We start from the raw sequence: 15,093 nt of genomic DNA, 5'->3' as shown, positions 1-15,093 counted from the left end.
ACATAAATCCAGGCAAAAATAATCTCACAATCTCCATTATGTACACCTTACATATGTCCTGCCTTAATCTTATAGTGTGTGCACAGTTCAAGCGCCCTTCTTGCCTAAAGTTTATGTTCGAGGTACTGACCCATGAGAGATGTAATGGGAGAGTATAGGAAACGTCAACAGTATATGGCGTTGAAGTTTTTCTTTCCAAGTGATCTCCCTTCTCCCTGCCTACTGATTGGATAATGAAGGAAACTCGGTACATTGATGCGATTCCTGTGCTCTCCCCTCCTCTACACATGTTCAGTGTTGGGATAAAGTTATACATTAAATACATATTATTTTTTATTATTACATTCTCTTTTTAGATGATGGAGCAGATTGTCAGGAAAAACTGCAACACGCGCATTTTTGGCATTTTGATATTCACAGTTTTTGAAGAACAAACGTTACCTGCAATGGCTGTCTGGCAGTTACTTTTAGCCATGGAAGAACTGAGCCCAGCTGTGAGGTCTCTGATGGAGGAGGTCCGTAAAGAACCAGGAGCTGATGTCTTCTTCCAGAGTGGTATGGCTCTTTCAGAGACATGCATACAAATTAAAGGGCAAGTTTTAAAGGGGAAATAAAGGGAATACCTTTTTGAATGTTCTCACTTTAATGAGAGGTTGCCCCTTTACAGACACTGGCTTCTTCACATGTACCTACAAAATATTGCTACGTGCATGTTGAGTCACAGTTTATGTATAGCTCATCTAAAGCCAAAACTTTTTTGGGGATATAGTGGGGAAAAGTTGGAGCTATTCCGTTTTTATTGCTGCTATGTCTATACGGGAGAGTCTTCCCATACACTTCTTGTGTCAGGATAGGAAATTATGGGAAATATTTCCAGCAGGGGAACAGGGAAGGGTTAGAACTGCAAATTCTTTTATTGTAGTCCATGTCTTCCTGTGTCAGCAAGAACTTCTCTATTCATTTTTTGTACTGGTATCACTGGGACAGGAAGTGATGACAAATCTCCCAGATAGTCACAGACAAATAACTCTTCGACACTATTTGGCTGGCATTGGGCTTTGAGCACGCATAGGCTTTAAGGAAGTCAACGCAAACATGCAGTTTTCACTAATTCTCTTGGTAGAGTCGAAGCCAGCAGTAGAGAAGCAATTGAGTTATTCCCTTCACCTCAGGCCGCTGCACTACAGAAATGTTGCTTCCTTATTATGATGTACTGCAGAGGATATGCAGAAGCTAGTGAAGTCAGAAATATTGCTTACTGTTTCTGCTCTGTTTCGCTATATTATTATTTATTTATTTTTTGACAGTGTTGAATAGAGAAAACGAGGTCGCTGAAATTTTGATTCACCATAGCTCGTTAATTGCACAAGCATTTAGGCAGTGTGAGCACCTTAGTTCATTGGCATCTGAAGATGAAGCCTTGAGTGATCTGCTGAAAGAGGTTTGTGTTTTATTTCAAACTTTTGTAGACATGTTTATAACAGCTGAAGTACAGAAAACTGTGGCAAAAATGGAGACTTTGCTTCAGTTTTGAAATATCTGCTGTGTTGTTCTTGTATTGGTGTTGAGATGTGTTTCCAGAAGTGGTTTCCAGAACCTTTGCTGAGAATAACTTTTTTTAATCTATCTTATTTGTGTATCACTCAGCTGTAGATCCTCCAATTATCCCTGAATTGGTGCTGACACTGTCCTTCCTTCTGGAGGGGGGCTACTTCGGTTCCCCATGGTCCCTGTGTGTGTTGTAAAGTAGTCACCGCTCCAAGCTCAGTCACATGATGGACTACAATCTCACTACAAATTAGTAAACTAAATGTGAGATTGTAGTCCATCATGTGACCGAGCTTGGAGCGGTGACTACTTTATAACACACACGGGGACCATGGGGAACACAAGTAGCCACCCTCCAGAAGGAAGGACAGTGTCAGCACCAATTCAGAGATGATTTGAGGATCTAAAACTAAGTGATACACAAACAAGATACATTTTTAAAATGTAACTCCTGAGTTTAGTGTCCCTTTTAATATAGAATTTGGGTTGGGTTTTTTATATATACTGTACACTCTTATGCAGCCACTTCAGTAAAAGTTATGCTGAAGTGATCTAGTGGCACCATGGAAATGGGTATATATCTCTAGCTCAATAGCACTGATTAATGTTTCCAGACTGAGGGGCCCCTTTGGCCCATACAGCCAATGAAAAAGCTACTCGCACTCCAATTCGATTTCCATTTAACTCCATTCAATATACACCCGCACTGTATATTGGGCTATTTACCGGTCAGGAGTGCGATGGGATCAATTGGATTTTGATTTCCTTTGGCACCATATATCCCCAAAACATTGACTTATTGCACTGATCATAACAATGAAAAAAAAAAAATCCTTTGCGAAGAAAGAAATGTATCCTGGTGATATGCGCCTATTAATATATATAAAATGACGCAATCCAATTCTGTTTGGTGACTTTCATTCAGTACCACATGACATCTGTTGAGCTTGATCAGTTATACTGCCTTTACATAGTGACCATGGTGGGCAATCTGCATATATGTTGTCAAGAACCTCACCATTAAACACTCCACTCCTTATAGAGAATTCACTGGACTGACGTTGACCGCGCCATTGGTCCTGAGACAGTCACTATATTAATGAGCATGCATTTACATGTCAACCCCAGCAAACTAATAGCCATTCCTTTTTTACAGCTGTTAAGTATCCAAGATCAACCAGAAGATGGAGATTTGTCTTCAAAGATGGTTCTGAGTGCTGCACTACAGAACAATATCCCTGTCATGAAGTTCTGCCACTTGCTGTGCACTGCCAAAGACTCTGCCCCTGAATTAAAGCCCGTGTTCAAAGATCTGGAGCAAAATGGTGAGGAGATTTCAACTGTCTGTGTATTCTGCTGGAAGATCTACTGAGTCATTCATCTTTTGACAGATATTAAAGCTGAACTCTGAGAATTGCAAAAAATCTGCTCTTGCAGTATGCTGCACCCCCCCCTTAATGCAAAGGTTAAGTGCTCTTTAGGTCTAGGGGTAGAGGAATAAGGTGTAACACTTACCTTATGCCTTGCTCCGGGCCTATGTTTCTTTGATACTCCAGGCTGTGGGCTGTCTCTGCGTCCCTGCGTACAATGCAGGACTATTGGTCCTGCGACCGGTGGATGGAGCATCTTAGAGGAGAGATAGTGGGACCAGATACACAGATGGAGGGAGCCTGCCATAGAGAGGAATAATGTTAGTATTACACATTACACATATTTCTCTACGCATTTTTGTTTTGCAATTTCCAGAGTCCTGCTTTAAAGCCTCCTATTTAAAACAGAACTATGGGGTAAGTGTTTTCCCCCATAGTTTTGTTTAGAGTCACAGTAGGACATATACTAGCGTCCTCCCATGACCGGAAGCTCAGTATATTGTGGGCTATTGCCCGCAATATACTGAGGGCGCCGCACCCGGGACGGATACCGACAATACTGTCGTGATCCAGCCAGCTGTGTCCGCCTTTCCTCCTTCTGTTCCTCCAGTCAGCGCTCACTGCAGAGAGACGATTGGGAAGTGAGCAGATCGGCTGCACGTTTCTGCTAGCTCTTTTGTCACACGTCGTCTCTAACTATGAGGATGAGTGGAAATCAGTCACCTCATAGTTCTCTTCTAATCGGGTTATGTATTCTTGCCTGACTAAAGTCTGTTTGCATTCAAAGAAGGATTTGCTAAGAGTAATATGTATATATATATTTAACAACCAATAAGACTCAGACTGTCTTCAGGTTACTGAGGTCAGTTTGGGGAAAGATGAATTTGGATTGTTATAGTTTACTCCTGATCTTTGCCTTGTTGATTGAAAACCGGGAAGTGAGATATGCAAAAAGGTGGACCTAGCTCACATTTTTACATATTAAGTGCATGCTTGTTAAGTAATTTGCTAGAGTAAACCTTACAGGCAATGATTACCGCTCACATAATTCATAGTACACCACCTGACAATGCCTTTTATCTACTTTTATCTCTAAAAGGATGGCACTATCTTTGTTCAAATATCGTCCAGGGCCACCATCTATTTCCTGGACCAGAATCCTGGCTCAGAGTAAATCCTGGGGCCTGTGCAGCAGGCTCTGTTCACAAATGTCTGGTACAGATCAGCCTCTGCTGCAGGTTTTCACCTTGTGACTTGCTTTAAAGTTACTAGGGATGCACCGATACCAAGTACCGTACTCTGTACAAGTACCGTACTCTGTACAAGTACCGTACTCTGTACAAGTACAGATACTTTTCGAGCTCCAAGACTAGACTAGAGAAAAGGCAGCTGTCATTTGTAAGGAGCACACGGAGCTCCTGGGATTTGTACATCTCTGTTTTAATGTAGAATTTTGGTTTTATAAATAGTGATGAAGCGATACCATTTTTGCAAGTACAAGTACTGATACGTTTTTGTTTAGTGTCATGTGACAGTTTTTCTAAAACAATACAGACTAATGATTTCAGGACAGTGGTGGAGCGCCAGAGCCAGGTCCCAGCTGCAACCGCTGCAACCCTGGTAGTTCTCATGAAAATGCCAAGTATCAGCACTGGTATCTTAAAAGTTACAATATTGCAGTCTGATCACCGGAGGAGAGGATACTGAAGAAGGGCATCTTCGTGTTTTTATTTTTCACTAGTATTTCCTTTAAACATAAAATAACGTCCTGCTATGTCTGAGAAATAATTTCTTTATTCTTTAGGGCTGCTGGTGGATGGTAAGTGCAACTTCCACAGTGATGACAAGTGGAACGATGGCAATGACTGTCACATGGATGCCGTTGAAGAGATTGGGGACAGGAACGAAGAGGATGAGGAAGCTAAGGATGATGAAAATGAAGAGATGGATTCAGAAAAAGAGAGGGTAGAACTCGCTCAAGAAAAGGGTTCAAAGAAAAACTTTATTTGCAAATCCTGCGACAAGATATTCCTCTTCCGCTGTCGTCTGGAGGTTCATATGAAGCGCTGCAGAATGGCAAAAAGGAATCCTTTACAGTGCAAGGACTGCAATGTGGTGCAAGCCTCCAAGAAAGAGCTGGACCAGCACAGAGAAGAAGTGCATGGCTACCTGATTTCTCGGAATAACAAAGGCAAAAGGAGAATGCTGGTTACTTGTGACATTTGTGGCAAGGAGTTTGCTCATCCTTCAGGTATCGTATGATCATTTTGTATTTGCATGAGTTTCACTTTAGGAAGCTTACTGACTTTGGACAGCTTAGCAATGAAAAGGTAGATGTTCTCTTTCCACCTGTGTAAAGCCCAAAGTCCCCCCCCATCCATCTGGAGTCTGTCCGGGTGTGGGGAACTGCCGTCACTCCTCTTGTGGCTCCTGAGAGTACAATAGCGCTGGACAGCCAATGGGGAGTGTCCATGTCAGGCAGGCAGAAATGTGGACACCTAAAGTGTAGCCCATCTGCAAGCAAACATGAGGAGAAAAGACCCTGCTTGGAGCGTTACATGACAGTGGCTTTAGGTATGTTAGAAGAGCATTTAGATGTGTTGCTTCATAAAGCTTGAAAGGAGATCCAAGGCAAGGTGCGGAGACATTTACAGGAGACTTCCAACACCCCTCACCAAACTCAGAGCAAAGACCAGCAGATAGACCCTGTGGTGACATCACTGGGTCTCAAAATAGGTATTTCTTGGAAACAAACTAATTTGATTGAAACATTTTAGTTGCATGTGAACAAGGGAAGGTATTCTATGTGTACATTACACTTCAACTATAAACTTCTTTAGGGACCATTTAAAAAAATAATGTATGCTGGAGTTTGGCTTTAAAGGTAATGGGGGCATTTATCAAACCTGGGGCAGATGTGCATGGCAACCAATCAGCTTCTCTCTTCAGTTTGCTCAGGTAAGATTTGAAAATGAAAGCGAGAAGCTGATTGGTTTCCAGCTGCTCCAGATTTTGTCTGCTCTAGTTTTGATAAATCCCCTTCAATGTGTATTAGTTTTGTGCATGATTTCTTTCCTATGGCTAGAACTAAAGAAAAAACACAATCTAAAAAAAATGTTGTGCATTATATCACCTAGAAATTTTACAAGTGGCATATAAAAGTTTCACACAGTCTTCGCTCCGTGTTTCACACAGGCTTCACTCCGTGTTTCACACAGGCTTTACTCCGTGTTTCACACAGGCTTCACTCCCTGTTTCACACAGGCTTCTTGGAAGGAAAATGTCATTATAAATGTAGAAAGAAAGAAATAAATCACAGAACACATCTGCATACATGCCCTATAATGTAGAGTTTTTCTTACAGTGTTGTGCTTTGTGCCTCTTAGGTCTTCAGTATCATAAACGAACAGAGCATTTTGATGAGAAGCCATTCTCCTGCGAGGAATGCGGTGCCAAGTTTGCTGCAAACTCCACCCTGAAAAACCACCAGCGTCTCCATACGGGGGAACGTCCTTTTGTGTGCAAGCACTGCCATATGACCTTTACACAGGCTGCCGCCCTCTCCTACCACACCAAGAAGAAGCATTCTGAAGGTACAGCTGGATCAGTCAGTTAGATTTTTATAGAACAGCATATTTAGAATTCAAAAAAGGTAAATAATAGGGATGTCCAGATACCAGTGCTGATACTTGGCATTTTCATGAGAACTACCAGGGTTGCAGCGGTTGCAGCTGGGACGTAGCTCTCGCACTCCACCACTGTCCTGAAATCATTTGTCGATATCTGTACTTGTACAGAGTACGGTACTTGGTATCTGAACATCCCTAGTAAATAAGTCAGGTGTTGGCATTTTTTGGCTTGGGGAATCTCCCTTCCTGCAACTTTCCCTGTTTTTAAAGCTGTCCTTCGCAGTTTCTTCACATCTATTTTGTAAACTTTCTGCAGTTTTATTTATAGAGCGTTTACACCACCAACCTGGTGCAATTCATCATTTCAAAGGAGGGAATTAGGATTGCGCCATAATGGTTTCATTTCTCCCCCCCCACCCCCACCTAATTGTTGGTTAATTTTTTGGTTGCTTTTGGACGAATGATGCTGCTTATATATTCCCTATAAATGTTCTTTTTGATTTCTGGAAGAGTAAACAATGATTGCATCACCTAACATGTACCAATCCTGTTTCATTCTAGGAAAGATGTATGTGTGCCAGTACTGCGACGCTGTCTTTGCACAATCCATAGAGCTGACGCGGCATGTTAGAACTCATACTGGAGACAAGCCTTACGTCTGTCGAGAGTGCGGGAAAGGTTTCAGCCAGGCCAATGGACTTTCCATACATCTGCGCACATTCCACAGTAAGTAAAGCTAATATATTAGCTGCATTTATGGGTCGCATTCATCATGATTATCCAACATCCTTAAGCAGTCTGCCTTTATAGTCTGTGCGATGTTCTTTTATTTTGTGCTTATAGTTCGATATTTTTAAGTCGGAACAGGAATAGCACATTGGATCACATCAGTCAAATGCATTGTAGAAGTAAATGCTCCTATCTGGTTCCAGATCCAAAGGCTGTCTAACCACAACGTGAGTCGGTGAATAGGAAAACAAAATTGACTTCTAAAGATCCCTACATTTATTAACATTTATGACTAGGACAGTGGAAACAAAGTGTTACTATGTTGTATAATGACCGCATTCCTGTCCTAAGGTCATACAGAGGAACAGATTGTTTCCGCAGTGGGCTGTGCAAGGACCCAGTTTTGGGAGAGAAAAGGGGGCTTTTTAGAAACCAGTCCAGACCTCGTATATAAAAGTCTTAGAAAAACATTTATTCACTAAATTGTTGTATACATAGTTTAGAACCAAGAAATAAAGTACAAAATCATGTCATCAATAAAAATATATATCATTAATAAAAATACATATTGAATATGCAAGTTCACCGTTGAATCTGATTCCAGGGATACAAACAGTAACTTCACACTTGGCAAAAGATCTGGTCTATATATGTCCCCTTAATAGAACTTCATGACCCCTAAGTGTACCTCACCGGCTGCCCGTGATCCCTGAGGAGTATAGCGTGCTGTTCTCCGACGCGATCCCTCCATCTATTGTTGTTCGTGGTGGTTTACCTTCGACAGAATCAACCTCCTATATGATTTCGTTGCAGCTGCTTCATGTCATCTAGTTTTTGTTGCTTTGATTATACATCTGGCGAGGACATACATGAATACAGTTCTCCCGGAGATCTGCCTTCTTTCCCCTGAAGAAGCCCCTTCTGGGGGCGAAACATGTAGGGACCTATAGGAGCGTTTACATCATCTGAAAATTACCGTATATCTCGTAACCGCACGGTACTGTCACCTAACGATGAACTTGCATATTCAATATGTATTTTTATTAATGATATATATTTTTATTGATGACATGATTTTGTACTTTATTTCTTGGTTCTAAACTATGTATACAACAATTTAGTGAATAAATGTTTTTCTAAGACTTTTATATACGAGGTCTGGACTGGTTTCTAAAAAGCCCCCTTTTCTCTCCCCACTGGGTCCTTGCACAGCCCACTGCGGAAACAATCTGTTCCTTTGTATCCATAACCTGGGGTGTGAAACCTCCAGCTCCTCTAGATAGGATTCCAAAAAAAATGAAAGCCATATCCAACAATTCCTGGAGTAAGTAGAATAGATGGGATCTAGGTTCCCATCCAGAGGTGTCACCAGGGGGGTGTGGGGGCTGCGGCCTGCACAGAGTGACACCAAAATGACTGGCAGACATTTTGGTGTCACCCCCTCTGAGAAGTAAGGCATGGACCGACAGCTTCACGAGAGAGGAGGTGACCTGGCAGCATACCTTATCCCGCCAGATAAGAACACAACTTGTTCAGGCAACACCTATTTAAACAGTGGAGACAATGGCTGCATGGCGTATTCGCAAAAGTTAATATTCCCATGTTTTAGTTTTGGATAAAGTGGGCCGATGTTAGAACCTCTGCCATTTTTTTTTTAAATGTTATCCAGGACTTTAGATTTCCCCCCTCACTTCCTGTCCTGCTCACAACATTTTACCAGACAGGAAGTGAGTGGAAGCTCTGCAACAGCAACAAAGACAGCTTAAAAAAGGGTTTAGCTTAACATGCACTTTAGTGGGGAATCTGCAGCTACTGGGGTCCTATGAATTAATGATCTGTGACAATTCTGATTTCTTTCACAGTGGACTTTAAAATAATATTCAAAGGTTATCTTTTTATTTTTCAGTTTTGGATAGAGGTCTTGGACACTAGTAACACTAAAACACAAAATGAGCTTCGATTGCTCACTCTGTCCATAACTAACACAAAAAAAAAGTTTGGCTGTATGTTGTGCTTTAACAGGCGCATACCTTTGGTAGTGTTTGTGCATTTGTTTTCATTTATCTCATGCAGCCTCCAATCAGGCTTGAACTCCTGCAAGGTTCCAGCAAGTATCTTTAAACCATCACTGTGAAGTTCTTTCTGTATTCCATAGCTCTTGTTTTTTTCTTTAATAATTCTTTCATTAAAATATAGAAATATAAGGAATTGTTTGGTAGCTAACTGTCCGCATCTAACATGAACTGAAATAACATCACTGTTGAGTCCCCCTTTAAATATATAGGGAAAGCTGGCAACAACCTAGGGTGAAACCCTTTCCAGCAGTGTAATGTGTTGGGTCTATTTCCCTTTGCCCTGTGCTTGTTCTGCAAAGATAATTCTGCATTGCGTATTGCTTACATGGATGACTCCCTTTACATGTAGTGAGTGGTAAATGTTAAATGTGAAAGGGATTTTCCAAGGGATTGTCATGTGATCTGTTTCCCATGTGTATGGGGGTTTGGAAGACTGATGAATCCTCCTTTTCTTCCCAGACATTGAAGATCCATATGACTGTCAGAAGTGTAGAATGAGTTTCCCAACTTTGGAGGAGAACAGACAACACATCCAGGTTGTACATTCCAAGGAGTATCACCCGTGTCCGTCATGTGAGAAGATTTTCAGCGCCCCCTCTCTTCTAGAACGTCACATTGTCACCCATGTTGGAGGAAAGCCTTACAACTGTGATATTTGTGATAAGGCCTATCAGGTAAATGGCTTTCACTTTTTACCTTGTCATTGCTTATCAGCAATGCCAGGATTGGCTGAAACATGTCAGCGCCTATACATTTTATTTACCCTGGATACACTATGAAAGAATACATTTTTATCATGGATTTGCTAAGAGTGCCAGCTGTTTGTTGTCTGGATTTGTGTTGCACTCGGGAGCAAGTGTGGTGGTGCGCCGCCTGTGGGTGGTGATCACTATATACTTGGATACACAAAGTGCTAATGACAAGACCGGAACTACATAAGTTCTATATTCTCTCTTGCATGTAAATTCATCAGATGTATACTATGCAGTGTAGGACCCTTGGTCATGATTTTCCATTGTGAAATATAATTGGCCCAATATTTAAAATTGCCTGAGAGGATAAACATCTGTGTCAAATAGAAACTAATCCCACGCTGCTTCAGGATCATCGAATGGATCTGATTATCTACATCTCTCACAAATGTAATCACAATCCTCTTCTCTCCAAAATTGCGTGGCTGGCAGCTCTTGTTCCAGGTAGGACATAGAACATACATAGAACATAGAGCACACTGGCCTTGTGAGCCACATACTAATATTTGTTTTCTTAAAACAAGAATGATACAAACATGGGAAATCCATTACCATGTAAAAAGATATCTACTGACCAACAGGAATAGGAGGAGTATAACCAAAGACCACCGACAGCATTAAACAAGTAGCTATCAATAGCAATTGCTGAAAATGTCTGAGGTGTTTTGGGAGCTGGGCTCCAGCCCCTTCCATCATTTGCCCCTGGCCTGAGTTTAATGCAGCATTTCCATGTTAGACTATAGTGGTGGTTCTCTACTGGTGGATCGTGACCCAAAAGTGGGTCACAACCAGTGGGCTCACCACGTGCCTTCCACTGCACTATGTGAGTGGCTCCTCAGCCTCCCCCTAGCGCAGTACTGTCAGTTCTCGCGCCGAGCAGCCATTCAAAATATACTGCCCGATGCAGAGTGTCTGCTTGAGGATAGGTGAGCTGGGAGTATGGCCGCGAGGGAGCTCCATCCATACATGCATTGCTTACAGCTCCCTCACATGCCCTGTAGAGGTGCCTGGACCGGAGTGACATCACATTTTGACTCCCAGCACCTCTACAGGGCACGCAAAGGGAGCTGTGCACAGCAGCCCACACTGCACCGCATGCGGAGGATCCACTCCAGTTCTTATAAGGTAGGGAGACTACCTAAGTAAGGAGAGTGCATCCTAAATTTAAAATAATTATGTGTATATGTGTGTGAGAATGTCTGTGAGTGTTTTTGAGGGCCCATTCACACTAGTACTGTGTGTTAATCGCACAGCCCTGTGCAATTAATGCACTGTACCACGCAATCGCACCTACCTTGCGTTCTTGTGCAGGAGGTGCATTGTGTTGCCATTTCTTTGAATGGCACACCAAACGCACCTCCTGCCCACAGGTCAATTCCCTGCACGGTACCGCAGTGCCGTGTGTTTTAGTGTTTTGCAACTTAATGACCAAGGACAAATGTGGTTCCTGAGGTTACACAGGATGAGAACCACTGGTCTAGAGTATAGCCCTTGCAGCTGTTTTGGCATTCTATCAGGTTCTGTGTGATAATGGCAAATATCCTCTTGGTTTTTCTACAGCAACTGTCTGGCTTGTGGTACCATAATCGCACACATCATCCAGACCTGTTTGCTGCTCAGAATCATCGTTCTTCCAAGTTCTCTGCTGCGCAGTGCAGTTCCTGTGAACAGGTTTTCTCCAACACCTCGACACTCCAGAAACACACAAAATTAGAGCATCCGGGTGAGTCTACTGCAGAGATCGTTCCTTTTACATTACATTTTTGTTGAATATAAGTCTATTTCACAAACTGGCTGCTTCTATTGCCTGCTGAACATCGGGGGCAATTTGTTAGTTTTGCTCTGACTGTTGGGAATTGAGAAATGTCAGATTTGGAAGTTCTTTATAAACGGGGAGATTTATGCAGTCACCAGGGCAGTAAGTGAAGCAAAATCTTTGTTCTGTGAGGAAGGTCTGAAGGTTTCCTGTGTCCTCTAATTTTAAATGCATAGTCCACCTTTTACAAAAATTATAATAAATGCACCCACATTATTAAATAAAAATATTTAATCTTCACATTAGAGCCTGCAGAGCATTGCAACTCCGATCAACATCATGGCAGCAATGCACAGGCTCCTACAGGCTCTTTCCTCCAGCCCAAGGTCTGTACAGGGGTGCAGACATTGAGTGCCAATTTAAGGGTGGTCATATACAGTAGGATGTATCACTGAGATAGGCATGAACTCCTTCATCCTTTCCTATAGACTAATAGTGATCTAGTTTCGCTGGCAGATATGAACCATGTGGTAATAACCTTATTGTCTTTTTTTTTCAATGTTTGACTACTAGTTTTCTATCGCCAGCTATCAAAACTGCATGTTAAAGGATTATTAAACCCTCCGCGGTTTTTGCTTATATCTATTGCTAGCAAGCAGTAGATGTATGCAAAAACTTTTTTTTTTTTAAATTTCAAACAGGTTTAAACTTACCTGCGTCTCCCCAGCGTGCTCCCGTCCGAACATGTGAAACGTTTTCGGGCGGCCGCAAAGGATCTTGGGGCGGTCGTATGCGTGGTTCAGATGTTCGGCCGGGAGTCGAGAGACACAAGGTAAGTCTATGGAGCATCGTGCACCCGCACAGACTCCGTGGGACATGAGAGAAGAGGACAGAGGAGTCGGCACTGGATCGGAGACCCGCAGCAGCGCTGGAGGGACAGCTAAAAACGACAGGAAAAAGATGAACGGATTAAGAGGCATCATTTAAGGTAAGTCTTTACATTAACATTGGGGGGAGGGGAAAAAAATCTTTTAATGTCACTTTAATTGCACTCTTCATGGATGGATTGTCATGCGAGATGCTCGTATATGTTGCATCACCGGTGACACTCATGCTTTGTATGATCAGGCTCAGTGGCACCTTTCCGAATTGCATCTGACTGAATTGTAACCCAGGTGCCACAAGCAAAACTCAATACTGCTTTGTTAGGCACATAAAAGAACGTAATTGTTTCACTAATACCAAATATCACAGACAGGTCAGCTCTATGCTAGACTAGGAAATGAGGCCCAACTGTTCCATATGATACAGATATCATGTGTGGTAACAATAACAATGCCCCTCTTCTTTTCCATTTCAGATGGGAAGGTGTATGAATGTGATAAATGTAAGCAGACCTACCCCACGCCTGCCGCACTACAAGTTCACATCAAATGCAAACACTCAGGCAAGTGACAGACCATCTGTAATAAGAACTTTAGATTAGCATGAAAGTCTAGAGCAAATGATGGGTGTTTCTGTTTATAACCTGTACATACAGTATAACAAGTCAGGAGGAGAGCCAGATCACGTGACTTGTCAGTCATGCGATCAGCCTCTTCTCTAATCTGTTTTCTCTGCAGCATTAGAGAGACATTCGTAGGACAGCACTGGCTCTACACTCTGCAGGTCGCTGTGTAAAGTAATACTGGGGTGTGCAGCAGATAGCAGTATCTACTCTTCAGGTCTATGGCATTTTTTTTTAGCAAGGGCATATTTTGAGTTATTTGCCTTTTAAGTTATTTTTGATGTGACAATCGCTTTTTATTTATACATGCTCGCCCGTCTCTCTTTTTTTCATATTAAATGTAGAGATCTGTAAAATAATCACTAGAGAGAGCTCTGTGTTCCACTACAGTCACTCAGAAGTGCTTAACATATGCTAAGATAAGTGGGCTGATTTAAAGGAGTTGAGAATATTCAGAAAATACATTGTGTAAATGTTCCCTTTAACTATCCAGTCATGTGTAGATGAAATGGGTATTTGGGAATTACATGTATTTGCTTTTCACGTGTTTGGACAATAGTCAATTTATTGCATTAGCGCTTTTCAACTTCTTTCTTAAATCAGCCTCAAGATATCAGATACACAGGTAGTGCATTGTGTTCAATGAGTCAGTTGAGTGCATTGTAAGAAGGAACAATAAAGCACAACCATGGAGAACTGCAAAGCAGGAAGCAGTAAGACCTTGAAGCCCGCATTCACACCCAGGTGTCAGGCGCGTACATGAAGACTTGCACCTTAGCTGGCAGATTGAAAGACATTGCGGTCAGTGGACAAACACGCACAAAAAGGTGCAAAATACATGGCATTTCCATTGAAGTCCATGGGGTCAAACGCTGTGAACTGCCCGAAAGAAGCTTATGTACTTTTTCCAGTGGCTTGCGACAAAATGCTCAGGTGGGAAGGCGTAGGCCAGTGAAATGAATGGGATTTCTTGTGTCGAGACTTTTGGCGCAAGACAAAATGCCTAAGTATGAATGGGGCTTTTTTTGCCTTTAAGAAGGAATATTCATTATAGTTTAGCTTTAACTGTTTACTTTTGTCCCATTTCAGGGTCCCAGCCGTTCCAGTGTCTTTACTGCAGCGAGTGTTTCCAGTTCCCTGGAGCCCTGCAGCACCATGTTGCCACCAACCACTTTAACGAAACGGAGAACACATTTGGTTGTGAACTGTGTGGGGAGCTTTTTACTTCCCAGACTCAGCTAGAGACACACTATGAATCAGACCACCCCAGCATTGTAATAGAAGAAACTGAAGGAGAGAATGCTCAGGTTGTACAGGTATGTGATGCTATGGTACTTGCAGAAATATGTACTTTACAATGTTTGTAGAAATTGTCTGTTTGCTTGTCTCAACCTTATGTCTGCAAAACCTTTTAAAGGTGGGTATGGCATCTATATATCAAACCACAGGAAGAACACTCCTTAACTGCCTCCGGGCCGGCCGTAGTAAAAAAACGGCCGGCCAGGAGCTCTCTAGATCTGAGCGGGCGTCTCTAGACGTCCGCTCAGACACGCCCCCTTGCGCGCGAGCGGGAAATGGCCGCAATTTAAAAACGGGCAGCGGTGCCCGTTAATATACATTATACCCTTTACAGCCGGCGGATCGCTTGTATTTAGCGACGATCGGTGCGGCCCCCCCCTCCCTCTGCTGTCCCCCCCCGCCATTGTCCCGCTGATCCCGGGCTCCGC

At 42.5% G+C, this 15,093-nt stretch overlaps 1 protein-coding gene across 1 annotated transcript in view; it reads left to right on the top strand.

Annotated features, from left to right (window-relative positions):
* The window catches only part of ZBTB40 (zinc finger and BTB domain containing 40), a 28,962-nt gene that overhangs the window by 10,340 nt on the left and 3,529 nt on the right, over positions 1–15,093 (top strand). Inside the window, exons 7-16 of the mRNA XM_018562363.1 lie at positions 357–555; positions 1,308–1,441; positions 2,705–2,873; positions 4,723–5,169; positions 6,305–6,511; positions 7,109–7,273; positions 9,811–10,025; positions 11,664–11,826; positions 13,220–13,306; positions 14,456–14,682. Coding sequence (XP_018417865.1) covers positions 357–555; positions 1,308–1,441; positions 2,705–2,873; positions 4,723–5,169; positions 6,305–6,511; positions 7,109–7,273; positions 9,811–10,025; positions 11,664–11,826; positions 13,220–13,306; positions 14,456–14,682 — 2,013 coding nt within the window. The remainder of the gene's footprint in view (positions 1–356; positions 556–1,307; positions 1,442–2,704; positions 2,874–4,722; positions 5,170–6,304; positions 6,512–7,108; positions 7,274–9,810; positions 10,026–11,663; positions 11,827–13,219; positions 13,307–14,455; positions 14,683–15,093) is intronic.

This window comes from Nanorana parkeri, unplaced genomic scaffold, assembly GCF_000935625.1.
Source record: "Nanorana parkeri isolate BGI_ZX_2015 unplaced genomic scaffold, ASM93562v1 scaffold573, whole genome shotgun sequence".
Taxonomy (NCBI): Eukaryota; Metazoa; Chordata; class Amphibia; order Anura; family Dicroglossidae; genus Nanorana; species Nanorana parkeri.
The sequence above is the reverse complement of the archived record's forward strand: the minus strand, read 5'-3'. Positions and strand labels throughout refer to the sequence as shown.